A 26,234-nucleotide genomic window follows, 5' to 3' on the forward strand; every position below is an offset into this window, starting at 1 on the left:
AAACCCTACAGAGTAACTGCCGTGTGCCAAACATCACATTCATCTCTAGGGACAAAAAAACAAAAAACAAAAAACAAAAAACCAAAAATGCTGGGAAGGGGAAGGTACACTTCTTCCTTTTAAGGAGGATGCAATCTAATAATTTACCTCTATGTAGCACAGTTAATTGCATAATTCTGCACAACGACTGACAAAGATTATTTTTCCAAAATCACTCCAATTGGCCTTATAACCATTTGCCAGCTTTTGGAATGTTTGTTTTTTCCCTTCCTCTTCTTCCCTTTTCCAGGGATAAATCAACATTATTTCTTTTTTCTTTTCTAGTAAGATGAGTCATTCATATTTAAAAAAACACAATATTTCCCAAATAATTTTCAATGCAAGGTATGTATAAATATAAAGTTTATTTAGCATAGTGTTTAGAAAAATAAGTTCACATCATTTCAGAAAACAAATAAAACACTTAATTGTCCAGGCATAAACCCCCATTACAGTACGACATACATACTTTAGATCTCTTTGGTTGGGTAATTAAGCACAGAAATGTTCTGGGACATGCTCTGTGTGCCATCACCTAACAGTGCAGTAAAGACTCTGTTACCCCACCCCATGATATACATTCTGTATAGAGTTTCTCTTTGTGTAAGGCACAGTACAACCATATTGAGTATATAATTGGTTGCCTCTAAACATACAGTACATGCAACAAAAGAATATTTTTGAGAACTCTGAAAGCCAAAAGAGTCACATGCTATACAATTTTGATTAATAAAATGTATGGTGGTAAATTAACATAAAATGTATCAATTAGATACAAAGTAACTGCTAGGCTCTATTATCTAAGTTTTACAAAGAGTTTAAAATATCTTTTGTGAAATGTAATTATTCCCCCATAGTTTTCCTGAATTATTTTTATTATGAGATGATCTGTCAAAACATTTTAAAGAATGAAGAACTTGTGGCTATGTACTAAAGCACACTTGTCTAGCATGTAGCAGGGCAGGCTGCCACACATGCCCAATAATCCAACTTTTAACATGCAAGATACAAGGGCATACACAGAGAGATTTAAGGTCAGTGTGCAATTTAACTATGGATTTTTACCTATGGCTATAATATCTACCTGCCTTTCGTAACACAAGAAAGGCACTGAAACGTGTACAATTTAAAAAGTCTTTTCATTACTATAAATATACATGAGATATAAAGCAGTACAACACAGGTGCTCTTGCTTGATTGAGGAACAAATGCACCTTCTCTTTAAACAATAGACTGTCCTTTACTAGATTTAACTAAGAGCTAAATGCCAAATTCTGGCTGATAGAGTGCATAGATAGGCTTACACCAAAAATCCCACAGCCAGCAGCATGGGTTGGGTTTTGCAGGGAGTCATTTACCCCTATTTTGATCTTCAGGGATCATTAGAGGGTCATTTGCAGCATTTTCAAGCATTGGTTTATTTAAGAGGGAAATTCTGCCACATGACTCCAAGGGTTCTGAGTCTGGCCCTTGGTATGGCAAAAGACATTTGCAGTTCTGTGCAAGGAGATCATGGGGTTTATCTTACTCCATTCACATATACATGGGCTGCATACCAACTGGCCCTTATTCAACTGAAAGAATAGAAAAGAACAATAAGTTCTTTATACTGTGCATTGATTCTTACCTGGTATATTGTGTAGCTACCTGAAGTAATTGTAGGGTTATAATTACATCATGGTGGGAATATGAATGGGTTTCCTAGGTAAGTCTTAAGTTTTGTGCTATCTTTTCTTTTTCATAAGGGAGAAAAGAGGAAGAACGCTGAATAAAAGAGAGGCTTATTATATTTTTGGAAAACATATAAAACATTTCCAGTTATATATATATATAGCATATATAACTAAAAACCTCCCCATCTCTCTTATTGGATGGGTATTTGAAAATAACAAACTCTTGATATCTGCAGCAATCAAGTGGAAAACATCATTTTTATGTAAACTACACTGCAGAGCAATGTAATTAATCTCAGTAACAGGATCAGCACACACCCAAAGAAAAAACAAGCTCTATACGTAGTAGTAGAGTGGAAAAGAACTCTCAAACACCTGACTTTGTAAAACAAAACAAAAAACATGTAGCTTCAGCAGTTTAGGAACATTCACCAATTCTATAAAAAATGATGTAGTTCTTTATCAAAATGATGGGAGAGGAATTCTTCATAGGGTTCTTGATATATGCCTGCAAGTTCCATTTATGATAACAAAAGTTAAATCCTCTATGTCCCTTATTCAACACGCTTGATTGATTGACATGTAGAGAACTAGAGTGGGCCTTTGTTCTGATCATAAAAAAAAAAGCAAGATGTGGCCAAGCACGGTGGCTCATGCCTGTAATCCCAGCACTTTAGGAGGCCGAGACGGGCGGATCACGAGGTCAGGAGATCAAGACCATCCTGGCTAACACGGTGAAACCCCGTCTCTACTAAAAATACAAAAATTTAGCCAGGCATGGTGGCGGGTGCCTGTAGTCCCAGCTACTTGGGAGGCTGAGGCAGGAGAATGGCGTGAACCCAGGAGGCAGAGCTTGCAGTGAGCCAAGATCACGGCACTGCACTCCAGCCTGGGCAACAGAGCAAGACTCCGTCTCAAAAAAAAAAAAAAAAGCAAGATGTGCTAACATCTAACATCTTTATGTTCAACAACTTGAAGTTATCTCTGAAGAAATTATTTTCTCACTTTTTTTGCTTTTCAGAGACTAGAGAGCAACTTTATTCACTACATAAATTTATTTGCATTGTTACATCTTGTGTTCAGAGTCTTGATAAAACTATAGCCATGGCTTACAACATTATTAAACAAGCTTCTTACAGAAACCCAAAATATTTACTTTTAAAGAAGACATGATAATATAGTGCAAACAACAGTCACGTGTCAGAGTGTAACAACTGATTCAAAACCTTTAGAACTAAGTTTCAACAGGACAGAATTTTGCTCAATAGAATTTACATATTTTCTTTCCTTTAAAATGGTTTTCATAGCCTGTATAATCAATTTTACATGGTATTTATAACTTATTTTCCTTGTAATGAAAAGTTTCAATAATAATTAGTTGTTTATCCATTTGTGTGATAAATGTCATATATATTATTTAGTGAAACTTAAGTTCTTCAGATTTAAAGCAATTTTGTGGTGAAATTAACCCTGTTAGATAGTAGAAAAGAACCATCAGTGCTTCTGTTGACACTTCTGTACCTTACTACCAATAAAAAGGCCACGAGGTAAAAAGGCACATAGAATTCTATAAAAAACATATTTAAATGAATCAGAGTTGCTAAAGAAAGAACAAGGATGTGAAAAAAAGTACCAAAATTCCAATATTGGGAGTTAGATTTCCTGTTTCAGTGTTATTAATATTGACCTTAATAGATTCCTGGTAAAAATCATTATTTTTAAAATCCTACAAAAAGTAAAACTTTGTTGGAAACAACTATGTTCACTTCCTGTTCAAACAATAAAAATAAATTAAACAGTAAGAAAACATATTTTTCAGTTCATAGCGCCTGAAGAGAAACATATACAGTATAAATAAAATTCACTGTAATTACTCAAATCCTGCTTATAGAACTGATATATTTACATTTATACTGAAGTTTCAGAGTTTTTAGTGGAGTTCCGCACTTTCTCAGCCACACTGAGCTATTAGAAATCACATTTGGAAATGTGTTGAGACTTAACCCAAGACTTTCTCAAAAAATGCTGAAAAAGAGGTGTGTGTGCATATATATATGCATGCTACTTAACTTTAAAAATACGTACCATTTATGTTTCTTAACCTTTTCAATGCCCATGGAGTAAAAGTAAACAAAAACAATTGTATTTCTAGTCTGCAGCTATCTTTAATTTTCTATGTTAGGTGTATACATTTTTTAATTTAAAAAACTATCAAGTTCCATTTTGACCTTAGAATTATAGAGTCAACTAAATGATTCACTTTGACTTGATACATTTCACCTTATCCTTTGTCTCCATCTATTTAAAAGAGAAATTTATAAGTGAACAAAAAGGCTGCAATAATGCAGTTCTACTCCTGTATACTTAACTGTGATCTTCATGCAGATCAATCTAAAGTCTCTTGTATGCATATACTTGCAAAACTAGAGTGTTTTCCTTTAAATGGGAAAATGTTTTGTGTCCTTGGGGCTTCATGAAAAGATTTGCCGCTGATGCCAAAAAGAGGTGAGGAGGAAATAAAGTTCATAAGTCTTGCATATCTTCATCCAGCTGGACAGTCTGGAGCTTGGCAAGCTCTTTTTTGTCTGTTTCCAGGTCTTCACAGACAGTATCAACCATGCCATCTAAGACATACTTGGATTTAGAGTCCAGCATCATTAAGCTACTTGTTGCTTTGCTCTCAGAATTTGATAAGAAATTCTCTTTCATGTTAGCTACCGATTGCAGAACCAAACGATGTTCTTGGACAAAATCCTGATGTACTGCTGGGGAGGGCTGACCTACCTGATCTTCAGCTGTAGGAACTATTTCCCCAAGGGCAGCCTGAGTCATAGGGACTGACAATAGGTCTTGACCAGTAATAAGGGAGCAGTTCTGAAGAGTTGCATAGTTAGTGTTGCTGACAGATGTCACAGTAGATTTGCTTGCCACCGGTGCAGACATTGGTTGGCTATCGGCAATGTCGCGGTTTAGCTCAGTGGGATTTAGTAGTGTAGAGGGACTGAGAGAAAAATTGTGAGTTGGAGATACATTAACTAATGAGGAGGCCAGTGGATGCAGGCCACTCCCCGAGATGTTTTCAGAAGATAGGTTTGCATTTACCTGTGCATTCTGATTGACAGGCATCAACTGAGAAAATACCAGGCTCCTTTCCAAGCCTTCCTGTTTCACAGATCCTATAGTCTGGCCTGTATTAGGAACTGTGTATACCACTGCACTGGGAGCAAGAGAGCTCAAGAAAACCTTTCCTTGCTGGACTGTGGTAGACTCACTTGTAAATGTGCTTCCATCTGAAGTGCTTGAGCTTACTGAGATATTACCTAAAAAAAAAAAGTACTGATTATCACTGATGGAAGTGATAGGGAAAGAAAAAAAGTTACACACACGTTTTTTTCTCAGGTACAGTATCTATAAAGAAGCAACACTTCCATACAAGCATTTAGCCCAATTCTGGTTCAGAATTACCTTGGGCACTTAAAACTACAGATTCCCAGGCTCTACTCCTTGAAAGTGTAACTTAGTACATCTTAGAACATCTGTTTTTACCTCTCCAAGTAAATATATATATAGATATATTTTGTATGGAGACATCTTTTATGTTTAACCCCAACAACAACACAGCCAAAAAAACTACTTGCGTTCCTGAGTCGCAGGTGTGCCTGTGTTCCCCATCTTTCATCAGCTTCTTAGAAAACACAGTGACTTCCAAACCTTTACTTTTTATGTCTCATGACCTCCAACGGTCTTGAGGATAGAACATGTCAAAGGTTCTGTTGCTTATTATTTCTTTTTTTTTTTTCAGATGGAGTCTCACTCTGTCACCAGGCTGGAGTGCAGTGGAGCGATCTCGGCTCATTGCAACCTCTGCCTCCTGGGTTCAAGTGATTCTCCTGCCTCAGCCTCCCGAGTAGCTGTGACTATAGGCATGCGCCACCACATCCAGCTAATTTTTGTATTTTTAGTAGAGACGGGGTTTCACCATGTTGGCCAGGATAGTCTCAATCTCTTGACCTTGTGATCCACCCGCCTCGGCCTCCCAAATTGCTGGGATTACAGGCGTGAGCCACAGCACCCGGCCCTTTCTTTAAAAAAAAAAAAAAAAAAAAAAATTAGATTCGGGGGCATGTGTGCATGTTTGTTACACGGGTATATTGAGTAATGGTGGGGACTGGGCTTCTAGAGTACCCACCTTCCCAAGTAATTCTGATGACCAAGGGGGATTGAGAACTACTAGTTAGAAGCCAAGTGTGAAAAAAAAAAAATCTTTTCCAAGTTCTGATTCAGTCAAGTTTCTGTTTCTTCACTAGTAACTTGACATCTCTCAATTAGTTGATAGTTATTGCTAGCTCTGCCAGTTAGAATTAGAAAACACAAATGCACCTTCATTCAGGACTGACTGCTCAGTAACTGACATAAAATATAAATAAATGGCAATGCAGAACTTACCACATAAAATGAGTTACCCTGGGGCTTAAAACTTAACCATATAAACCTGTATAGACAAGTTGCAAACTTTCACCAAACTAGCCATAAAGTAATGTCAAGTCAACAAAACATTCAAAAGCTTTTTTTGCCTTTTGTTGTGCCAGTTCTGAATTTTCAGTGTTGTAGTAATAGGAACAATTAATGGTAATAAGAAATGTGCTTTTTAAAATACAGATTAACATAAAGGATCAGAGCTAATGCTTCTCTAAAAGGTTTGTATCTTTTGAGACTCTTAGTATAATGGTCTATAAAGACCAGAAGTAGAAAAAAAAAGGTTAAGTAGAAAGCTGAGATGTTCAAATCAGATCACTTAGACAATGTACACGAATTAGACCCCCCACTACCATCAAATAACACTCTTTTGTTCCTGATTCCTTACATAGGCACGAGATGATGGCAATTAGATAATCTAGGACCTCAAATATGGTCACTGAAGGAAAGGTGGATTTGGGGGAACTTTTGTGATAGGTGGGCTGTTTATCCTCATCTTGAATTAGATGTTCAGTCAACTCTTTTTTTTTTTTTTTGAGACAGTCTTGCTCTGTTGCCCAGGCTGGAGTGCAGTGGCACGATTTCCGCTCACTGCAACCTCCACCTCCCAGGTGATTCTCCTGCCTCAACCTCTGAGTAGCTGGGATTACAGATGCACATCACCATGCCTGTCTAATTTTTGTATTTTTAGTAGAGATGGGGTTTCACCATGTTGGCCAGGCTGTTCTCGAACTCCTGAGCTCAAGTGATCTGCCAGCCTCGGTCTCCCAAAGTGCTGGGATTATGTGAACGTGGCTCACTGCAGCCTCGATCTCCTGGGCCCAAGCAATCCCTCCCACTTCAGCCTCCCAAGTAGCTGGGACTACATGTACGCACTACTATGCCCAGCTAATTTAAAAAAAAATTTTTTTTTTTGAGACAAGAGTCTCGCTCTGTCACCCAGGCTGGAGTGCGGTGGTGCAATCTTGGCTCACTGCAAACTCCGCTTCCTGGGTTCAAGCAATTCTCCTGACTCAGCCTCCCGAGTAGCTGGGATTACAGGCACGCACCACCACGCCTGGCTAATTTTTGTATTTTTAGTAGAGACTGGGTTTCACCATGTTGGTCAGGCTGGTCTCAAACTCTTGACCTCGTGATCCACCCACCTCGGCCTCCCAAAGTGCTGGGATTACAGGCATGAGCCACCGCGCCTGGCCAAGTTTTTAAAATTTTTTGTAGAGATGAGGTCTCACTATGTTGCCCAGGCTGGTCTGGAATTCCTGGGCTCAAGTGATCCTCCTGCCTCAGCCTCCCAAAGTGTTAGAATTATAGGCGTGACACCACATCTGGCCTCAGTAAACTACTTTTTTGAGAGAGCAGCCCAATGTTAAAGGTAATTAATTGACCTAAAACATTTTCCTTCCTGAAGTATTAGAATATTGTGATTATCGCCTCTATTGATAAATAAGTGCCACAGGGCTGTTTATGTCTTCCAAATATTTTTAATGCAAAGGAATGTCTTCATTAGTAAAAAGAAAACACTGCATGTGAACCCTTTTAAAACATTTAACTAGAAAGTTTAATCACAGAAATACCAGTGTTAAGAAAAACATTTCTAGGTATGTTTCAGTTATTCTCTTACATTTCTGTTTCAGACCACACATATGAAAAAACTGCTTTTATTTGAAAACACTGCCTTCAACTTAAGTATGCTTTAAAATTCTTATTTTTATTTATTTATTTATTTTTGAGATAAGGGGTTTTGCTCTTGTTGCCCAGGCTGGAGTGCAATGGCGTGATCTCGGCTCACTGCAACCTCCACCTCCTGGGTTCAAGCGATTCTCCTGCCTCAGCCTCCTGAGTAGCTGGGATTACAGGCATGTGCCACCATGCCAGCCTAATTTTTGTTTTTTTAGTAGAGACGGGGTTTCAATATGTTAGGCTGGTCTGGAACTCCTGACCTCAGGTGATCCACCCGCCTTAGCCTCCTAAAGTGCTGGGATTAAAAGGCGTAAGCCACTGTGCCCGGCCTCTTTAAAATTCTTGTAGGCAGCTGATTTGTGGCAAAAAAAATCTCAAATAGATGTTTAGTTTATTGTGTGTATGTTTATGAAATTGTTTGCCAATGTATGCATGAACAAAATGATTAGTTATCTTTTTATAGAGCCATAAATAGCATAATACAGGCAACATTTTCCCCAACTGCTACTGAATATAAATACTTCTGAATTTGTAGAAATTATAACATATATAAAAGAAAAGAGAATTTGATCTAAAATTTGATTTTTGAGCATAACTACAACTGAAGTAAAAATTGAACAACAATTTTAAGATAAAAAAATCCAACTGAAAAACCATATAGATACAAAGCATTACTTTGTAATGATAAGAAAAAAATCAGGCCAGGCGCTGTGGCTCATGCCTGTAATCCCAGCACTTTGGGAGGCTGAGGTGAGCAGATCACAGGAGTTCAAGACCAGCCTGGCCAACATAGCAAAACCCTCTCTCTGTTAAACACACGAAGATTAGCCGGGCATGGTGATGCACGCCTGTAGTCCCAGCTACTAGGGAGGCTGAAGCAGGATAATCACTTGAACACGGGAGGCGGAGGCTGCAGTGAGCCGAGATCACACCACTGTACTCCAGCCTGGGTGACAAAATGAGTCTCCGCCTAAAAATAATAATAATAATAATAATAATAATAATAATGATAATCTTAGTTGCTCAGACTGTAAAGTGAGTAAAAGATGTAGATATTCTACTTTTCCACATAAATCCCAACTATAGAAAGATAAGTCTATCTTGTCAAGACATTTTAAAGAATGGCTCAGTATCTGTGAGAAAAAACTGAATCCCCAAAATGTTTTATTGAGAACTGCAATACCTAACTACCATAGAGATGTTGCTTACTGGATTAAACTTAACTATCTGGTTAAACTTAGACTGTCTGTTCAACTCACCCAGACAGTCTAAGATTTGATCTTACTTATTTTAACTGAAAATGCTATTCTTATTCCTATTAAATGTCCCATTTAAAAACTTAGCTATTAGTTCATAATAATTTTCTATGGCAGTACTCTTCTAGATTACACAATTAAAAGTATTTCTACTTTTCTCCTCCCCCAACATACATAACTCATTCTTTCTGCTCAAATTTGTTGCCTTTAAAATGTGACCTGTTTGGAAATTGTCTAAATGAGAGAAAAGGGGTTAGATCCACATTAAATTATTATCAAACTAAGCACTTTGGCTTTCCCTGTGGTTTTCATATTTTTGCCCTATGTTAGATAGTAACTTAACTCTTTCCATAACCTGGAACAATGATGAACTGAATAGTATGCTGCAGGACTGTCTTGTTTTAGTACCATTTTGCCTAAAGAAATGCAAATGTACAGAATGAAATTTAGAACAATTTTTCCATTAATTCCTTCAATAAGCTGACATAGACCATAGTTGTGGTAACAAGAGAGTTGTGCATAAATTGATTTTTTTGGGTGGGGGGGGTAAAACCATCTTATAGGAAGCAGACCTTTAAAGCCAACAATTACTACTTTGGTTTTGTAAAAATCTGGATTTTCAGATTTGTCTACAAGAAGGCAAACGTGCATTAAGATCTACCCTTCCTGAATTCAAGGGATTATGCAAACTCCACTGCCAAATTCTAACCATTTCTATTTCTTTAAAGAGAAAATGACATAGAGGATCCAGGCTTGCTTAAAGTCAGTGAAGAACTAATATATCAGCCTCAGTTTTCCTGAATTTCATTTAAGTGCTTTCTCTGGAAGACTGCTGTTAGTAAAGCCACAAACATATAAAATAAGGCTTACTATTATCTTCACAAATAAACCCACACATTTAGGGGGTTAGTATATATGCTGAGCGATAGAAATCCAATGGCATATTCCTCTGATTTTCTTTTAGGTCTGTTAGTCTTCATTATAGGAGGAAACAGGATTCAAACATAATTGATCCGGTCTTTTTAGCTTGTTCTTCTAAAACATTTTTTGGTCAAATAAATAATGCTTAGGTAAAGTGTATGCATTCTTACCAACTGCTAGACTAATTTTGTGTTCTTAGCAATTTTATTAATTTTTAATATTAAAATGCCAAGCAGTGAGTTATTTTGTAAGCACTGATTGACTTATCATATTTCTGTAATTGTAGAACTGGCAGGACTTGCTATGAACTGTATTTTTCCATTCAGTTGTTAGTAAAATAAAAGCCCATCCTCATGATGCAAGGGAATAAAGCAACCTGGATATTACATGGGTATTGTGAAAGAGGAGAATCACATCAAGGCTACTCTACAGCTTCGGCAGCTAATAAGGTACCTGAACAGAAACATCAATCTATAGCTATCCCCAAATGCGTCACTTACAGCAGCTGATGAACACATTTGCTGGTGCATTAAGGTACCAAATGAGATTGTTACCTTGTGAAGCTGCCACTGACACAGGGGGCAGCTGCAGTGGAGAGAATCCAATGCTCCCATTAAGGAACTGGCTGTTTGCTCCGGAATTGGGGATCTGGACAATGCCATACTGGTTAATTTGCACTGGTGTAGTAAAAGTCACTACAGACCCTCCATCTTGGGAAGCCACTGTTTGAATGCCTTCTCTTTTCACCTCAGTGCTGGGTATCAGGCCTGGGAATGAGACAGGGACACTGGGGCTGTAGGACGTGGTGGCTGCTGAGTTAGCAGAACTCTGGAGGACTTTGAATTCCTTCACGTCCTGGGAAGTAGACCCCAGTATGTCAGTCATGGATATACCATTGCTCACAATGTTTGATGACATTTTTGGTGGGTTCAATGCCACTGCCTGTGTATTTCCCACATTTAATCCATTAAGGATAACTCCACTGGGTCCCTGAATAAAAGAATTTCCATTAAGGAAGACAGGTGAAGTACTTGCAGGTACCAAGCTTCCATTCAACAGAACTCCAGAAGAGCTTAATGATATCTTAGCATTTCCAATTTGTTGCATATATACTGGCTCCATATGACTGGAAAGGCTGAGGTTGGTGATGCCATCAGATGAACCGGAGAGTGGGTGAGGAGATAAATCCTCATGTCCCTTGCTGGATTCATCTTCAGTGCTGGGGTTGCCATCTGACTCACTGTATGGAGGGGGAAATCAAAATGTTCAGAAGGTCAGGGGGATGACATTCTACACAGTGCCACTTGTTTGGAAAACCAGCTTCTAAATCCATTAAAGGCAGTATTTAAGGAAAGCACAGCAGGATGTCTGCTAGTCCTATTTAAACTAAGAGGCCTTTCAGCAGATTCCGACCAGCCAGAGAATCTGGGAAGATAAACTCTCAGATCCCAATCATTTAAAATAACAATAAATTCAGGGAAAGTCCAGACATCTGGAAGATGTAAATTCAGCATTACAGGAGAAGAGTATATTTGATTTTACAGTGTAGAAGTGCTATTCCTTACTGTTACATATGCTGCTACTGACACCATAGAAAAAAACACCTTAAATGAGGTGGTCGGTCTTTCCTGTTTAGGAACTCCTTCCCCTCCCCTCAAACCAATTCAGATTAGTGTTATCTTGGAGGTAAATGAAGCTGCCAAAGGAGCAGGAGGTAGGAAGTGCTCAGCTTTTCTTTTTTGGTCAGTTAGTTAACAAGAGATCGTTTTCTCACCTGCTCCCAAACTTCTACTCCACCAGACTGACAACTCTCTCATTCAACAAAGTGGCTGTCCTTGTTGTAGGAAAAGGCACTTTCAACCCAAGAACAGTTATGTGCAGTCGCCTTTGAATCCAAAGGAAGCCAAAGGGGCCTATTTAACAAACACCATCCAGTGCCCTGGTGAGGTGGGAGGGAAAGGGTGTCACTCAGAGGCCTTCTAACTATTAGACCTCTTCCCCAACGTCCTTGGCCCCTCTGTTCCAGGCAGGACCCTGTTCCTCAGCTCTCTGACTTGGGAGAAATACCAAATGGGGGTTGGGGGGTGGGTAGTGATGGGGGTTTCCCATTTGGTCTGAGGCTGGGAGGGAGAGCAAACGAGAGCAGAACAGAGGCGTTTTGGAAGCGCGGCAGGACTTGGCCCAGCAGAGGATCCGACATCCCCGCAGTGCTCCGCGGTCGGTTCGCTTTCATGCCGAGGGGAGGGGATTACCCGGGCTTTGGGCTGCGGGGCCAGGAGCGCAGAAAGCGCTTTGATTTACAAGCTGAGGCTGAGCCGCCGTCGCCGTCTGCGAGGGTGACTCACCGGGGGTGCGGGTGGGAGGTAGATCCGGAGAGGGGCCTAAACCAGGCAACTGGGCCGGCGGGGGGTGGGGGGTGTGGAGTTTATGGGGTGGGGCGGGGGGGACGAAGAAGCCAGCAGTAGAGCGTGGGGGAGTCCCAGGGAGCGTGCCCGGCTCGCGAGCGGAGGCGGCGGAGCAGCTGGCCTGCTCGCGGTGCCCCCTTGCCACCCTCTGCCCCGGCCCTGCGGATTCCGTTGGTTTCCGAGCACGGGATCCGCGGCCTCTAGTGGGCGCGGGGCAGGTGGCTCGGCGTAACCAAAGCGCTTTCTCTGGACCTCTCCGCATATCTGCGGAAGGCGCACGCACATCCCGGTGCACGTTTTGTTTTGGTTACCGCGAGGGCCGGATAGGGCACCAAGCCTCCCTCCCAGCCTTGGGCGAGGAACGCCGGAGCCCGAGCCGTCGGACCCCCACAGGGGCCCAGAAGCGGCAAGGGCGGGCTGAGACCGGCTCTGGAATGCGCTGGGTGATCACCTTCACCTGGCGCAGGCGGGCTGGATCCCCGGCTCCCAGTTTGCTTCCCCGAGAAGAACCTTCGAGCTGCTTTTGGATTCTTTCTCTCCTATCCCCGCGGGGCTGGAGACACCAGGTCTTTAGGCGACCTTCTCCTTACTTTGTTTCGTCCAACAAAACACACAGACGCACACACCAAGTGTCTGACTCGGGAGGACGCACAAAAGAGGTGGAAAATCCGGTATTTTTTTACCAGAGGGGGAAAGCAGTCTGCCAGGCAAAAAGCTCAAACCCAGTGGGGTGGGAGCGCCCCCACTCCTTTGCTGCCGCCCGCCGTAAGCCGGCCTGCCCCCGACCCATAACTACCGTACCAGGAGGGAGCCAAGCAGCGTTCGGGGGCCGAGGGAGGAAGCAGCCCTTCAGCCCTGCTACCCCGGCTGCGCTGAAACCCGATCCTAAGGAGTTCAGAATCAGGTTTCAAAACATGACAGAGCCGAGCTGCACCAGCACCCCACGTTGCCGCGGCCGCTAAGGGAACCATAGGGGCAGGGTGAATGATTAACTCTGTCATATGAAACCTCGACGTTCCGAGACCCCTTCTGCGCCGCCAGCCCCACAACACTCTCTTCCCTTCACCAGAGCAGCCACCGCGACCTCCAGCGCAGGCCTGGGGGGCGGCTGAACCCTGGGGATCCGGGAGCGTGCGCGCGCGCCAGGCCCGGTGTGACCTCGCGGAGGTGCAGACCCCGGCCGGCGCCGGCAGCCTCTGCGGGCCTCGGGCGGCAGGGAGAGCTACGGTGCCGGTGTCCACATTTGCTTCGTTAGCCCCTCCAGAAACGGGGAGAGGGTGGCAACTTCAAAGCCAGCGGGATGGGGGTGGGAAGCTGGGCAGCAGTGACCAGCCGAGGTGGGGGCGGGGACTGAGACCTAGGCGGGCGACCAGAAACTTCTGGGGGGAGAGGGGGAGGGTAAGGAGGGAGGTTCCCCCGCCCCCCGCCTCCGCCGCCCCCCACCTCTGCCGGCCGGGGAGCGAGGTAGGGGGCGGGGAGAGGTGGGCAGCCGGACCAGGCTGGTGGGGAAGGTAAGCGCCATGTTTGCGAGCACTTGGAGGAAAAGAAAGCCGGGAAGGGGGTGGGGGAGAGGAAGGGGGAGGAGGAGGAAAGTTGGCGCTCACCTTTTGGACTGGGTCTCGGAGGGGTTCCTGTCGCGCTGCCGGCGGTTCTTGAACCAGTTGCTGACCTGGGTGAGGGAGAGGCCGGTGATCTTGGCCAGGTGCCGCTTCTCGGCGGGCGAAGGGTAGCGATTCTGCTTGTAGAGCTCCTTGAGCGCGTTGCGCGACTTCTCCTTGAAACAATACACCGTCTCCTCGCCGTCCCAGATGGTGCGGGGCAGGGGGAATTTCCTGCGCAGCCGGTACTTGTCTACGGCTCCCAGCGGCCGGCCGCGGGCTCGCTCGGCCTCGGTGTAGCGCGCCTTGTACCAGAGCTGCTGCAGCAGCGGGTGGTTGGCCGACTCGAAGCTGTGGCTCTCGAGGATGCTGTAGAGCTCGGGGTAGATGCCCTGGTGGAAGGCCACGAGCGCCCGCGCCTTCAGCAGGCTCTCGTTGCCACGTAGCAGGTCGCTCTGGGGCAGGGACCACAGGAACCGGGCCAGGCGGTCCAGGTTGCCCCCCTGCTGCAGTGCCTCGCACACGCAGGCGACGTGGTCGGGCGAGAAGGCCAGCGGGGTCTGCGCGGCGGCGGCGGCGGCGTGGTGGTGCCTGCCCAGAAGTTCCGAGTGGAGTTGTACCTGATCCGCCGCCGCTCCGGCCGCCGCCGCCGCCACTGCCCCTTCCTCTCCGCTCACCCTGGCGGCAGCGGTCGCGGCGTCCCCCGGCTCCAGGGGAAAAGGGGCTGGAGCCGGGGGGCTCAGCCCTACCGCCGCGCCCCCCGCCACTTCTCGGTGCGCCTCCTGCCCTTCCGAGGCGCTTTCCATCCCATTCTCCTGCTTGATGTCCGCCGCACTTGCGATCTGCCCGGTGGGGGAGGAAGAGGACATTTTTTTGTTGTTTATTTTCCTCCCTCCCTCACTCCCTCGCACTCTTTTCCTCTTTCTTTCCTCCTCTCTTACTCCTCCTCCTTCGTCTCCCTCCCTCCTCTCCCCCTCCGGAAAGCCCACTCCCTCCCTCCTGGTTTCGGCTGGATCTGGCCGATCAGGTTTCCCCCCGGCCACGCAGTCACCATTAAGATAGCTGCTAGAGCAAAGTAGTGTAAACGGATAGCTGCTTTCTGCCGTTCCCCTAACGTGACTCCTCCGGTTGCTGCATACTATATGGCAGTGGCGGCCGGGCCGGCCCGGCCGAGCCACCTCATTGGCTATTTCGCATTCAGAGGGAGGAGGAGACACAGTTTCTATCCCTGTCGATCACCCGCCTCCCACTCCACCCCTCGCCTTTCCCTCCCCTCCTGACCCCCAGGCACCTATACCTGAAGGAAAACACCGACATTCTTTCCAAGCCACGCTCCTGGGCGGGAAATTACCTAATGTGGCCTGAAAACTGGACAACTCTTTCAAACAGAGGCCCTACGATTCCAGAGGGAATATTAATTGTGTGGCCTTAAGGTCTGGATGGTTAAATTTTTAACAAAGAGACCACCCTCAGCATCTAGATGACAAAACTTCAAAGGACAATTCAGAAGCCCCCCAGTATCTCCCTGTTCCCCATTCTCCCTCTTTTTGGATGTCTTTATCAAGGATTTTGTATTCAAAACAGTCAAAAATAAAATGACACTAGGAAATGTTCTAAGGGGCAAGCATTTAGAGTAAATTAAAATTCCAAAGGGGGAAAAATGCTTGAAAACCTTATAATTAGCAGCATACATGGCCCACTGAGAAGACAAAAACAAGAAGCCTTCAAAAAATGTACTTAACCTTAAGCCACGTGGAGGGCTGGCAACCCAACTGAGTTGAACATGGTATAATTAAACATGTAGAATATTAAACCATAAGTTTATCCTGGATGAGTCGTGTGGAAGAGATCTAAGCTTTAAATATGGAAATTTAAGTTTTCTACATGAACTTTTTAATGTAAGTATATGAGTATTTCTTTTTTAAAGATGATAGGCTAGAAACACTGAATGTGCGGGTGTCATCCAGATCAGTGCAGGATCAGAAGCCCTTTTCCACAGCATAGACAGATTGCCCGCTGGTTTGATGCTGAAGTGGGGGTAGAGTCTTTTGTTGTTTGCAGTTGTGTCTCTTTCCTTTGTAATTTGCACAAGATCTTAATTCCAAAAGGGATAATCCATTTCTGCTTCTTTGATTACTGTAGGTCAGTTGGGTTTGCCTGCTGCTGCTCTTTCTCAGAATTCAACTTTTTTTCCCCCCGAGATGGAGTCTCGCTCTGTCGCCCAGGCTGGAGTGCAGTGGCGCGATCTCGGCTCACTGCAAGCTCCGCCTCCTGGGTTCACGCCATTCTCCTGCCTCAGCCTCCCGAGTAGCTGGGACTACAGGCGCCCGCCACCACGCACAGCTAATTTTTTTTTTTTTTTTTTTTTGTATTTTTTAGAAGAGACGGGGTTTCACCACATTAGCCAGGATGGTCTCGATCTCCTGACCTCGTGATCCGTCCGCCTCGGCCTCTCAAAATTCAACATTTTAATGACATCATCCTAACCTTTACTTCAGGGTGGCCTTGTATTGTGTATGCTTCCCAGCTACTCATATCTGCCTACTTCAGCATATTACAAAGCAGCTGTCTAGGTCACCTGCCGTCATGATAAACTTGGTGAGATTTTCTTTTTTTTGTAGACAGGCTTTATTTTATTGCTGGTCAATCAAGATGTCATTTGATGTAGGATTTAACTTGTTTTTGCATTACCCTAATGTGTTGACATCGCTGGTAGATTTAAAATTTATAACAACAGAAAAGGCCATATTATTTATTTGCTTATTTATTTATTTATTTATTTTTTTGAGATGGAGTCTCACTCTGTTGCCCGGGCTGGAGTGCAGTGGCGTGATCTTGGCTCACTGCAACCTCTGCCTCCCGGGTTCAAGCGATTCTCCTGCCTCAGTCTCCTGAGTAGCTGGCACTACAGGCGCGTGCCACCATGCCCGACTAATTTTTTATATTTTTAGTAGAGATGGGGTTTCATCGTGTTAGCCAGGATGATCTCGATCTCCTGACCTCGTGATCCGCCCGCCTCGATCTCCCAAAGTGCTGGGATTACAGGCGTGAGCCACCGCGCCCGGCCAAGACCATGTGTTTCTACTCCACTGGAAACATCCAGTTAGGTACCAAGCTTCAGGACAATAACTGAGATTCAGAACTTCCTTGAATTTTTGTTTGCTTGTTTGTTTGTTTTTGTTTGAGACAGGGTCTCTCTCTGATGCCCAGGCTGAAGTGCAGTGGCATGATCTCAGCTCACTGCAACCTGCCCCTCCTGGTTTCAAGTGATTCTCCTGCATCAGCCTCCGGAGTAGCTGGGATTACAGGCAACTGCCAACCACACCCAGCTAATTTTTGTATTTTTAGTAGAGATGGGGTTTCACCATGTTGGCCAGGCTGGTCTTAAATTCCTGACCTCAAGTGATCCGCCCACCTCAGTCTCCCAGAGTGCTGGGATTAGAGGCATGAGCCACCACACCTGGCCAAATTTTTTTAAAAATATATTTTTTATTTGGAATGCTTTTGATTTACAGAAAAGTTACCAAAATAGTAGAGTTTCCACTTACCTTTCACCTAGTTCCCTTTAATTTTAACATCTTACATGATAATGCTATATTTATCTGAACAAATTAACATTGGCGCATTTCTATTAACTAACCTCTAGACTTTATTTGGATTTCACCAGTTTTTTTTTCATTAATGTCTGTTTTCTGTCCTATGATCCAATCCAGGAGACCATGTTGCATTTAATTCCTTGAAATTTTAAAGCACATTTCTCAGAACAAAGTAGACAGGATATGGTGTGGTTTAGTGGAAAGGATGTGGATTTGAGGATCAGATAGCTAGACACAGGTTTAATCCTAGCTCTTCCATTTATTAGCTACTTGACTATAAAAAGTAGACTAAGTTGTTGTGAGGATTAAATGAGATAAGATGTGCCAGAAAGCACCTGGTGAGTAACTAATCCTTGGTAAATGTTTGTTATCTTCTTCCTGATATTGCAAAGTAGGAGACTTTTTAGTTGTATATACCTAATGAAAATTCCTTTGGCTATGTTTGGAGCCATCCCAAACCAGGTCACAGGAGTCTGCTTCAGAATTATTATCAATCAAATATAGTGCATTGACTTGGAAAACCACTTGCTGGGCTTCTGCATGTCTTCTGTATATTTGCCTCTAGAGCATCAAGTTCTATAGAAGCAACAGTGGCTTTTTATGACATCTGTAGCCTGTAGCTAGCTACATTGCTATTCCATACCTCCAGTAGGACCAGCTGTGAAATCCACACCAAGATCCAGGTTCCTATAGCCAGTTGACACTCAGAGCTCATTCTGCCAGCAATTCAAAGTAGACTCAAACATGGTCAGTTACATTGGAATGGAATACTAGACCTGAAGGTGTGTAGAGTTTATCCCAGAGCACTGGTTTTGCCAAATGTGTTGTAAAATTGATGAATACTTGCTTCTACTTCCTATGTGTGCCATGCCGTGAACATTGAGTCTGTTGTATTGATATGCTGTCTAAAACTGTGTTGCTCATGGAATACTACACAGCTATAAAAAAGAATGAAATCATGTCCTTTGTAGTAACATGGTTGCTGCTGGAAGCTGTTGTCTTAAGTGAATTAATCCAAAACAGAAAACCAAATACTGCATGTTATTTATAAGTGGGAGCTAGGCTGGGTGCAGTGGCTCATACCTGTAATCCCAGTGCTTTGGGAGGCCAATCTGGGAGGATAGCTTGAGGCTAGGAGTTTGTGAACAGCCTGGGCAACATAATGAGACCCTGTCTCTACAAAAAATAAAAAAAAAATAGCTGGGCATGGTGGTGAGCGTCTGTAGTTACAGCTACCTGGCAGGCTGAAGTGGAAGGATTGCTTGTGTCCAGGAGTTTGAGGCTGCTGCCTGGATGATAGGGGGGAAAAAAAGCAGAAGCTAAACATTGGGTACATGTGGACATAAAAATGGGAACAACAGACACTGGGGACTCCAAAAGGGGTGGGAGGGACGAAGGGGATCAAGGGTTGAAAAACTACCTGTTGAGTACTATGTTCACTATTTGGTTGAAGGGTTCAATAGAAGCTTAAACCTCAACATCGTGCAATATATCCATGTAAGAAACCTACACATGTACCCCCTGAATCTAAAATAAAAATAAAAATCAATCTGTGTTGCGATTTGGGAAAACAGGATTGAGGCTGGGATTGTGTGAGAGTGAAGAGCAAAAAACCAAGCTGCTTGTTTCTGTGTCTTTTCCTTCCAGCTTGAAGATAGTGATGAGTGTAGGTAAAAATCTTTGGCCATTTTAGTATATTGAAGAAAATCAGGTGCAGCACAAAATTTTACACTTTGCTTGAATATATTTGATGGTTTTGCCATCAAGAATGGAGATTTCTTCATTCATCAGTGAGTTTGGGCTGGGTGTGGTGGCTCACACCTATAATCCCAGCACTTTGGGAGGCCCAGGTGGATGGATCGCTTGAGTCCAGGAGTTTGAGACCATCCTGGGTTAACATGGTGAAACCCCATCTCTACAAAAAATACAAAAATTAGCTGGGTGTGGTGACACTCACCTGTAGTCCTAGCTGCTTGTGAGGCTGAAGTGGGAGGATCACCTGAGCCAGGGCTGCAGTGAGCCATGATCATGCCACTGAGCTCTAGCCTGGACACAGAGTGAGACCCTGTCCCAGGGGGAAAAAAAGCATATGTACTGGTACTATTAGTGTATTAGAGAAATTAGGTTCTAAAGTTATCTCCCATCCATTATTATTTAGTGATGGTTGATGATATGTAGCGAATATTTCTGAAGGATCATTTATTTGCCAAACACTTACTGAGCCTTAAGTTCAAGGCACTGGGTTTGGTACCAAAGGATAGAAAGACGAATATATTGAGGTCTCTGTTCCTGAGGAGCTTAAAATTTTGTGGGGGAGATAAGACAATGATAAGTAACAATATAGGATATGGGATTGGTGAGGATAGAGAGTCTGATTTTGAGACGAGGAGGGCAATTGGGAGTGAATTTTTAGCTGGGTCTTTAAGGACAATAATTTTGAGAGGATAAGGATAAAGGTTAATGAGAAGCAGAGGAAACAGAATGAGAAAAGCATGGAGCTGTGAAGGTGTGTGGTATATTTTTGAAATAGTAATCCAGTGTGTCTGGAGTGTGGGTTGTATGTAAATGTGGGTTATTAGCTTAAAAGGCATGTTGGAGACAAATTATGGACTTTGAATGAAATGCTGTTTGCTGTGGGATATACAGTGGTGATGTCTGTGTGTCATATCATGGCCACCATTGATGACCCAGGATGGGCACTTGCCCCAAAACACTCAGAATCTTTTGCTGGGGGTTTTCAAACTTGTACTGGAAGAATTAAGGAAGACTAGTAGAGGGAATCTTAGATATAATGCTTGGGAATTCTCAGTGATCAAGGTATCTGCATGTTTAGGACACTGATAAGCAGTAGGTGAGATGAAGAGTGACCTAGTGAGTCACATGGGCTACAGTGGAGAGAAGACATCCTGGCAGAGACTGAGTGCCAGATTCTAGTCATCTCCCAAGCATAGCAGCACTCTTACTTTTTTATGGTGATATGAATTTCCCCAGGATCCAGAGACCCCACTTGAACTGGCCTAGGGAAGAATTGTTCAAATTGGCAGTAAGGGAAAAGCAGCAGAGCCTCTTTGATGAAAATGTAAAATGTGAGCTTGGAGCTACTGGGAGCCATGTTTCTAAGGTTTTGGAGAAAGCTCCTTTGAAAACTAACCTGATGAGAAAGACAGAGGCAAGTGAAATGGGATAGCAGGTCTTCAAGTCCAGCCAGCTGCACTCCTGCTCTTCACATTGTTTGATATTGTGATCCAATAAATTCAACTTTTTGCCTAGGCCAGTTCAATTGGAGTTTCTGGTTCCTGAGGAAGTTCACAGCCAATAAAGGTGTCATGCCAACCCCTGTGCCAGGGGGCAGGCATTGTGATCAACAGACCTAGTAGAACCACATACATGTGGGGTGAGGGACTAAGGACTATTTCCCAAAAGAAGTGGAGTAGAGATGCTGTCCTTAGTAAAGGGAGAAAACAGTAAGTATCCTCTTCCGACGAGGAAAGCCCAACCTGGGTCCATAGCCTTGGGGCTGGAAAAGAAGGTCTGCATTTGAGAAACACTGTCCCATTCCCATAGAATCTACTGTTAACTGAGGTAGGAATGCTATAGGATGAGCAGACTTGGGAAGAGAAATAAGGGCCTCAATTTTTCCACTTTTGGGATTCAGCTGTCTTCAGAAATGTATAGACCAATGGAACAGAACAGAGGCCTCAGAAATAACACCACACGTCTACAACCATCTGATCTTTGACAAACCTGACAAAAACAAGAAATCGGGAAAGGATTCCCTATTTAATAAATGCTACTGGGAAAACTGGCTAGCCATATGTAGAAAGCTGAAACTTGATCCCTTCCTTACACCTTATACAAAAATTAATTCAAGATGGATTAAAGACCTAAAATTATAAACACCCTAGAAGAAAACCTAGGCAATACCATTCAGGACATAGGCATGGGCAAGGACTTCATGACTAAAACACCAAAAGCAATGGCAACAAAAGCTAAAATAGACAAATGGGATCTAATGAAACTAAAGAGCTTCTGCACAGCAAAAGAAACTACCATCAGAATGAACAGGCAACCTACAGAATGGGAGAAAATTTTTGGAATCTACCCATCTGACAAAAGGCTAATATCCAGAATCTACAAAGAACTTAAACAAATTTGCAAGAAAAAAGTCAAACAACCCCATCAAAAAGTGGGCAAAGGATATGAACAGACACTTTTCCAAAGAAGAGATTTATGCAGCCAACAGACACATGAAACAATGCTCATCATCACTGGTCATCAGAGAAATGCAAATCAAAACCACAATGAGATACCACCTCACACCAGTTAGAATGGTGATCATTAAAAAGTCAGGAAACAACAGGTGCTGGAGAGGATATGGAGAAATAGGAATGCTTTTACACTGTTCGTGGGAGTGTAAATAGTTCAGCCATTGTGGAAGACAGTGTGGCGATTCCTCAAAGATCTAGAACTAGAAATACCATTTGACCCAGCCATCCCATTACTGGGCATATACCCAAAGGATTATAAATCATGCTACTATAAAGACACATGCACATGTATGTTTATTGCAGCACTATTCACAATAGCAAAGACTTGGAACCAACCCAAATGTCCATCAGTGATAGACTGGATAAAGAAAATGTGGCACATATACACCATGGAATACTATGCAGCCCTGAAAAAGGATGAGTTCATGTTCTTTGTAGCGACATGGATGAAACTGGAAACCATCATTCTGAGCAAACTATCACAAGGACAGAAAACCAAACACCGCATGTTCTCACTCATAGGTAGGAGTTGAACACTGAGAACACTTGGACATAGGGCAGGGAACATCACACACCGGGGCCTGACGTGGGGTGGGGAGATGGGGGAGGGATAGCATTAGGAGAAATACCTAATGTAAATGATGAGTTGATGGGTGCAGCAAACCAACACAACACATGTATACATATGTAACAAACCTGCATGTTGTGCACATGTACCCTATAACTTAAAGTATAATAATAAAAAACCTAAAAAAAAATAGTAAAAACAATACATAGGGAGCATAAGTTTCATATGTATAGCGTATAGAAAAATGCATAATTTTGAAGTTCAGAAAATGAAAAAAAATTGTTCTTAGTCAACAAAAATTCATAAAGAAAAAGAATTTGTAAACATATGAAGGTTCACCTTGGATGAACACGTTGGAAGGCACTTAAGCATGATTGAATTTTTGTGTTGAGATGAACGTGTTTTTAATCTTTCAAAATTATATGTTATGGTTGATAAATTATTTTCTCCTAAAAAAAAAAAAAAGAAATTTAGGAAACTTGAGTTTGGTGGTTTTCTACATAGGCTGAGGTTCCATTTGAATTAGGAACCTGGTGCCATCAGTGCTTTCCTCCTCAAAGCTCTCTGACCATTCCATGTTATTCATCCCCACCAGTGATAATGATGTACATTTCAGAGCTTCTGTAATGTATGAGGCATTGTATTAGGGCCTTTATTTATGTCTATGTCATGTAATTTAATCATTACAGCAATTTTATGAAGTGTATTATATGCAAGAAGGAAACTGAGGAACGGGAGGATTGGAAATTTGCTTCAAACACAGGTCTGACTGATGTAAAAGAAGGTTGGGCTCTTATTATTATATTGTCCTGCCTCTTTTAGATAATACTACTGCCAGTATCCTAATGCTACCATTAATAATGGCCAGCAGTTACGAAGCTCTTACTCTATGCTAGGTGCTTTAAATGAAGTATCTTTTATTCTTTACAAGTACTATCCTGAACTTAGAATTGGGAAAACTGAGGCTCAAGGTCATATAAATCATGTGATGAAGCCAGCACTTGAATTCAGCTCTCTTGGTACCAGAGACCAAATCTATAAGTGCTATTTTCTACTGTCTTTAGGTCCATAAGTAAAGCTTATCTGACAGATTTCCAAGTCAGCTGTTGCTACCATGCTTCCAAGTTAGTAGTTTCCCACCTAGGAAAAGGATAAAGCTTGTAGCAATGCTGCTTCTCACAATCTTTAGTGCTTTCTTTGCCTTAATCTTAAGTTTTGGGAGAAAGGAAAAGCAATTCACTTCACAACGTGGTTGGGTCTCATCTTCAAAGACATAATTAAAACTGTCCTGGATAGCTGGGCATCATTACAGGCTCATGCCTGTAATCCCAGCACTTTGGGAGCCTGAGGTAGGAGGACTGCTTGAGCCCAGGAATTCAAGACCAGCCTGGGCAACATAGTGAGATCCCATTTCTTAAAAAAGTAAAATAAAAAATTAGCTGGGACTGGTGGCTAGTGCCTGAGGTCCCAGCTACTTAGAAGGCTGAGGTGGGAGGATGACTTGAGCCCAGGAGTTCAAGGCTGCAATGAATTGTGATCGGGCCACTGCACTCTAGCCTGGGCAACAGAAGGAGATCCTGTTTCAAAACAAACAAACAAACACACAAAAATTGTCCTAGTGGCAATAAACTATAATGCCATCTGAGTGGATGACCTCAATGTAGTATTGGCTAAAAATTTTATTTGCACATATGACATATTCATTCTTTCACCAGAAGTTTCTTGTATGTTATCAGCTGAGCTTACATGACTATGCAATTATAAAGAAGTATAAAGCACAGGCTATTAAATGGTCCAAAATATAAAGTACTAGAGTTGCCTTTGTTCTTGAAGAGCTTCACTCTGAATCATGTAACTGGTCTGGATGTGGTCTTTCAATAAGACAATAGCAGCAGCATAATAAGCCTCCGGATCAGCATAGTAGCATAGTATTTGGTGTTACCTATTTTAGTAAGTTTATGTTTGGTTAACTCCTGTTGAGGAACAATATTATGATCAAAGAGATGATATGGTTTATTTATTAGATGAATCCTTGATGTCTTCATACTAATGTAAAGCTCTGTCACAGCCTGCTTTGATCTGCTGGTTCCTGGGTGTGGTATCCAGCTGTTTGTCAGCATCCCTCTCTATACCCATGGAAATCCCAACTGTATTTTTGGGTTTTGGGTTCCCTACCAGGTTCACTGTTTAAAAATGTGAATTGAATTTCCTTTTTCTTGAAAAGAACACAAGTTCTATGATGAGTTAAAATTACTATAAATGTTTATAGCTTATACTCATTGTATCAGATTATTTGAAAAATCTTGTTTGCATGTTCCCTTCTGATGGAGTTTGGGTCAGATGAAGGTGGTTACAAAGAATGTTTGACACTAAAAATTTTCACATTACGCTATTGTTTGATAGTCATTCATTAATTCTTCACTTAGTCTACTTACTCATTAAGAATCAACAAATCTTTATTTTGGAGATGAATAAGATGTGTCCTTTACAGTGGGAAAGCTTATTATTTAATAGAGCTGTTTACAGACTTCAATTTGCCTTCTTGATAAATGTGATGAACATGGTTTACAATTTACAAAGATATTCAGGCTATCAGATCTTGGAATTGCAGAACTAAATTTTTCTGTATGTATTCTTATATGATTTTTTCCTAGGTATTTGGGGAAATAAATACTGTCTGATGGGGGAGTAGATAGCTTTTTCATATTTTGTATCTGCGAATGCATATTATCAGCTGAGCTGACATGACTATGCAATTATAAAGAAGTATAAAGCACAGGCTATTAAATGGTCCAAAAGAAAGTAAGTACACCGCTCATAAATCTTTGAAATCATGGGAATGTTTCCAGACAGAACAAGATGGAATTTATCTTCCTAATTGTGACACAGTACCTTGAAAAATGCAACTGGGTGCGTGGAGATAAGGCTTTGTATAATTTGCCATTTTAAAAGTTCCCCTGTCAAATTCAAGGTATTAAGTTGCTTTATGGAAGGCTAAGACCAAGCCCTAGATGCAAGACCCGGGGAACTGACTGCCGGAACGTTTGTGTTGCAGCGCCTCGCCCCTTGCCGGTGCTCTTTCGCGAAGGGACCGTCTCTGCCAAGCGCCTGTTGGTAGGAACCTGCTTGGTCGCGTCTGAGGGGGCTTGTAGGTGGCTCTGGCTGAAACAGGCGCCTGCGAGAGTCTGTAGGAGGGAAACCGCCATGGACGATCAGGGTTGCCCTCGGTGTAAGACCACCAAATATCGGAACCCCTCCTTGAAGCTGATGGTGAATGTCTGCGGACACACTCTGTGAGTTGGGCGGCAGTGCGTTCCCTGGGGGAGAGACGCGCTGGGTGGGAGGAGAGGGCCGGGAGATGCTAGGCCTCGTCTTGTGAGCAAAGGGCGTTGTTAGTTTCAACACTGGGGAGGAAAATGGGAAAAGAAGGCGTTGTGACTTTAAATAGACTGTAGCCGCTAGCCCCGAGCGGCTCTGGCCTGCTTTGAACTGCGGGTTCTCAGTGTGGCATCCAGCAGTTTGTCAGGTTCCGCCTTCCATAGCCAATGAGTATCCCGACTGTATTTCCAGGCTTTGTGTTGTTTACTGGGCTCTGGACATCGCTGATTAAAAGCGTGGGGGATTGGAGTGTTTATTTCATATGAAATGTTTTTATTGAAAAAGTGCGAAAGTGCTATGAAAACTTAAAATTTGCTTGAGTATATACTGCTGCTATTTATTGTATGAGTTAATTAAAAAACCCTGTGTGTATGCC

The 26,234-nt window shown here is 42.8% G+C and overlaps 2 protein-coding genes across 3 annotated transcripts in view; one reads left to right on the top strand and one right to left on the bottom strand.

Moving 5' to 3' along the window:
- Positions 1-385: 385 nt before the first annotated feature.
- On the bottom strand, positions 386-15,206 carry LOC100981746 (homeobox protein SIX4). Of its 2 annotated transcripts, XM_034937645.3 has the most exons (4): positions 15,100-15,206; positions 14,055-14,890; positions 10,600-11,285; positions 386-5,032 (listed from the first exon to the last, which is right to left on the bottom strand). In XM_034937645.3, exons 1-4 carry the CDS (start codon positions 15,100-15,102, stop codon positions 4,236-4,238), a joined length of 2,322 nt encoding a protein of 773 aa, XP_034793536.1. In that variant the 5' UTR covers positions 15,103-15,206; the 3' UTR covers positions 386-4,235. The 2 variants fall into 2 exon arrangements, with proteins under 2 accessions (XP_034793536.1, XP_008955418.2); XM_008957170.4 differs by having other exon boundaries at positions 14,055-15,196.
- Positions 15,207-25,540: 10,334 nt separating this feature from the next.
- Positions 25,541-26,234, top strand: part of MNAT1 (MNAT1 component of CDK activating kinase) — a 232,971-nt gene continuing 232,277 nt past the window's right edge. The window contains exon 1 of the mRNA XM_003831634.5: positions 25,541-25,773. Coding sequence (XP_003831682.1) covers positions 25,685-25,773 — 89 coding nt within the window. The 5' untranslated portion in view covers positions 25,541-25,684. The remainder of the gene's footprint in view (positions 25,774-26,234) is intronic.

The sequence above is a fragment of the Pan paniscus genome, chromosome 15 (assembly GCF_029289425.2).
Source record: "Pan paniscus chromosome 15, NHGRI_mPanPan1-v2.0_pri, whole genome shotgun sequence".
NCBI lineage: Eukaryota > Metazoa > Chordata > Mammalia > Primates > Hominidae > Pan > Pan paniscus.

What these genes read in the sequence shown, in the direction of transcription:
- LOC100981746 (XM_008957170.4), bottom strand. Translation starts at nt 14,917, where the DNA reads ATGTCCTCTTCCTCCCCCACCGGGCAGATCGCAAGTGCGGCGGACATC. An exon ending in TCCGAGACCCAGTCCAAAAG is followed by an intron (nt 11,286 to 14,054) that starts GTGAGCGCCAAC and finishes CCCTCCATACAG; the next exon opens with TGAGTCAGATGGCAACCCCA. An exon ending in GTCAGTGGCAGCTTCACAAG is followed by an intron (nt 5,033 to 10,599) that starts GTAACAATCTCA and finishes TTTTTTTTTTAG; the next exon opens with GTAATATCTCAGTAAGCTCA.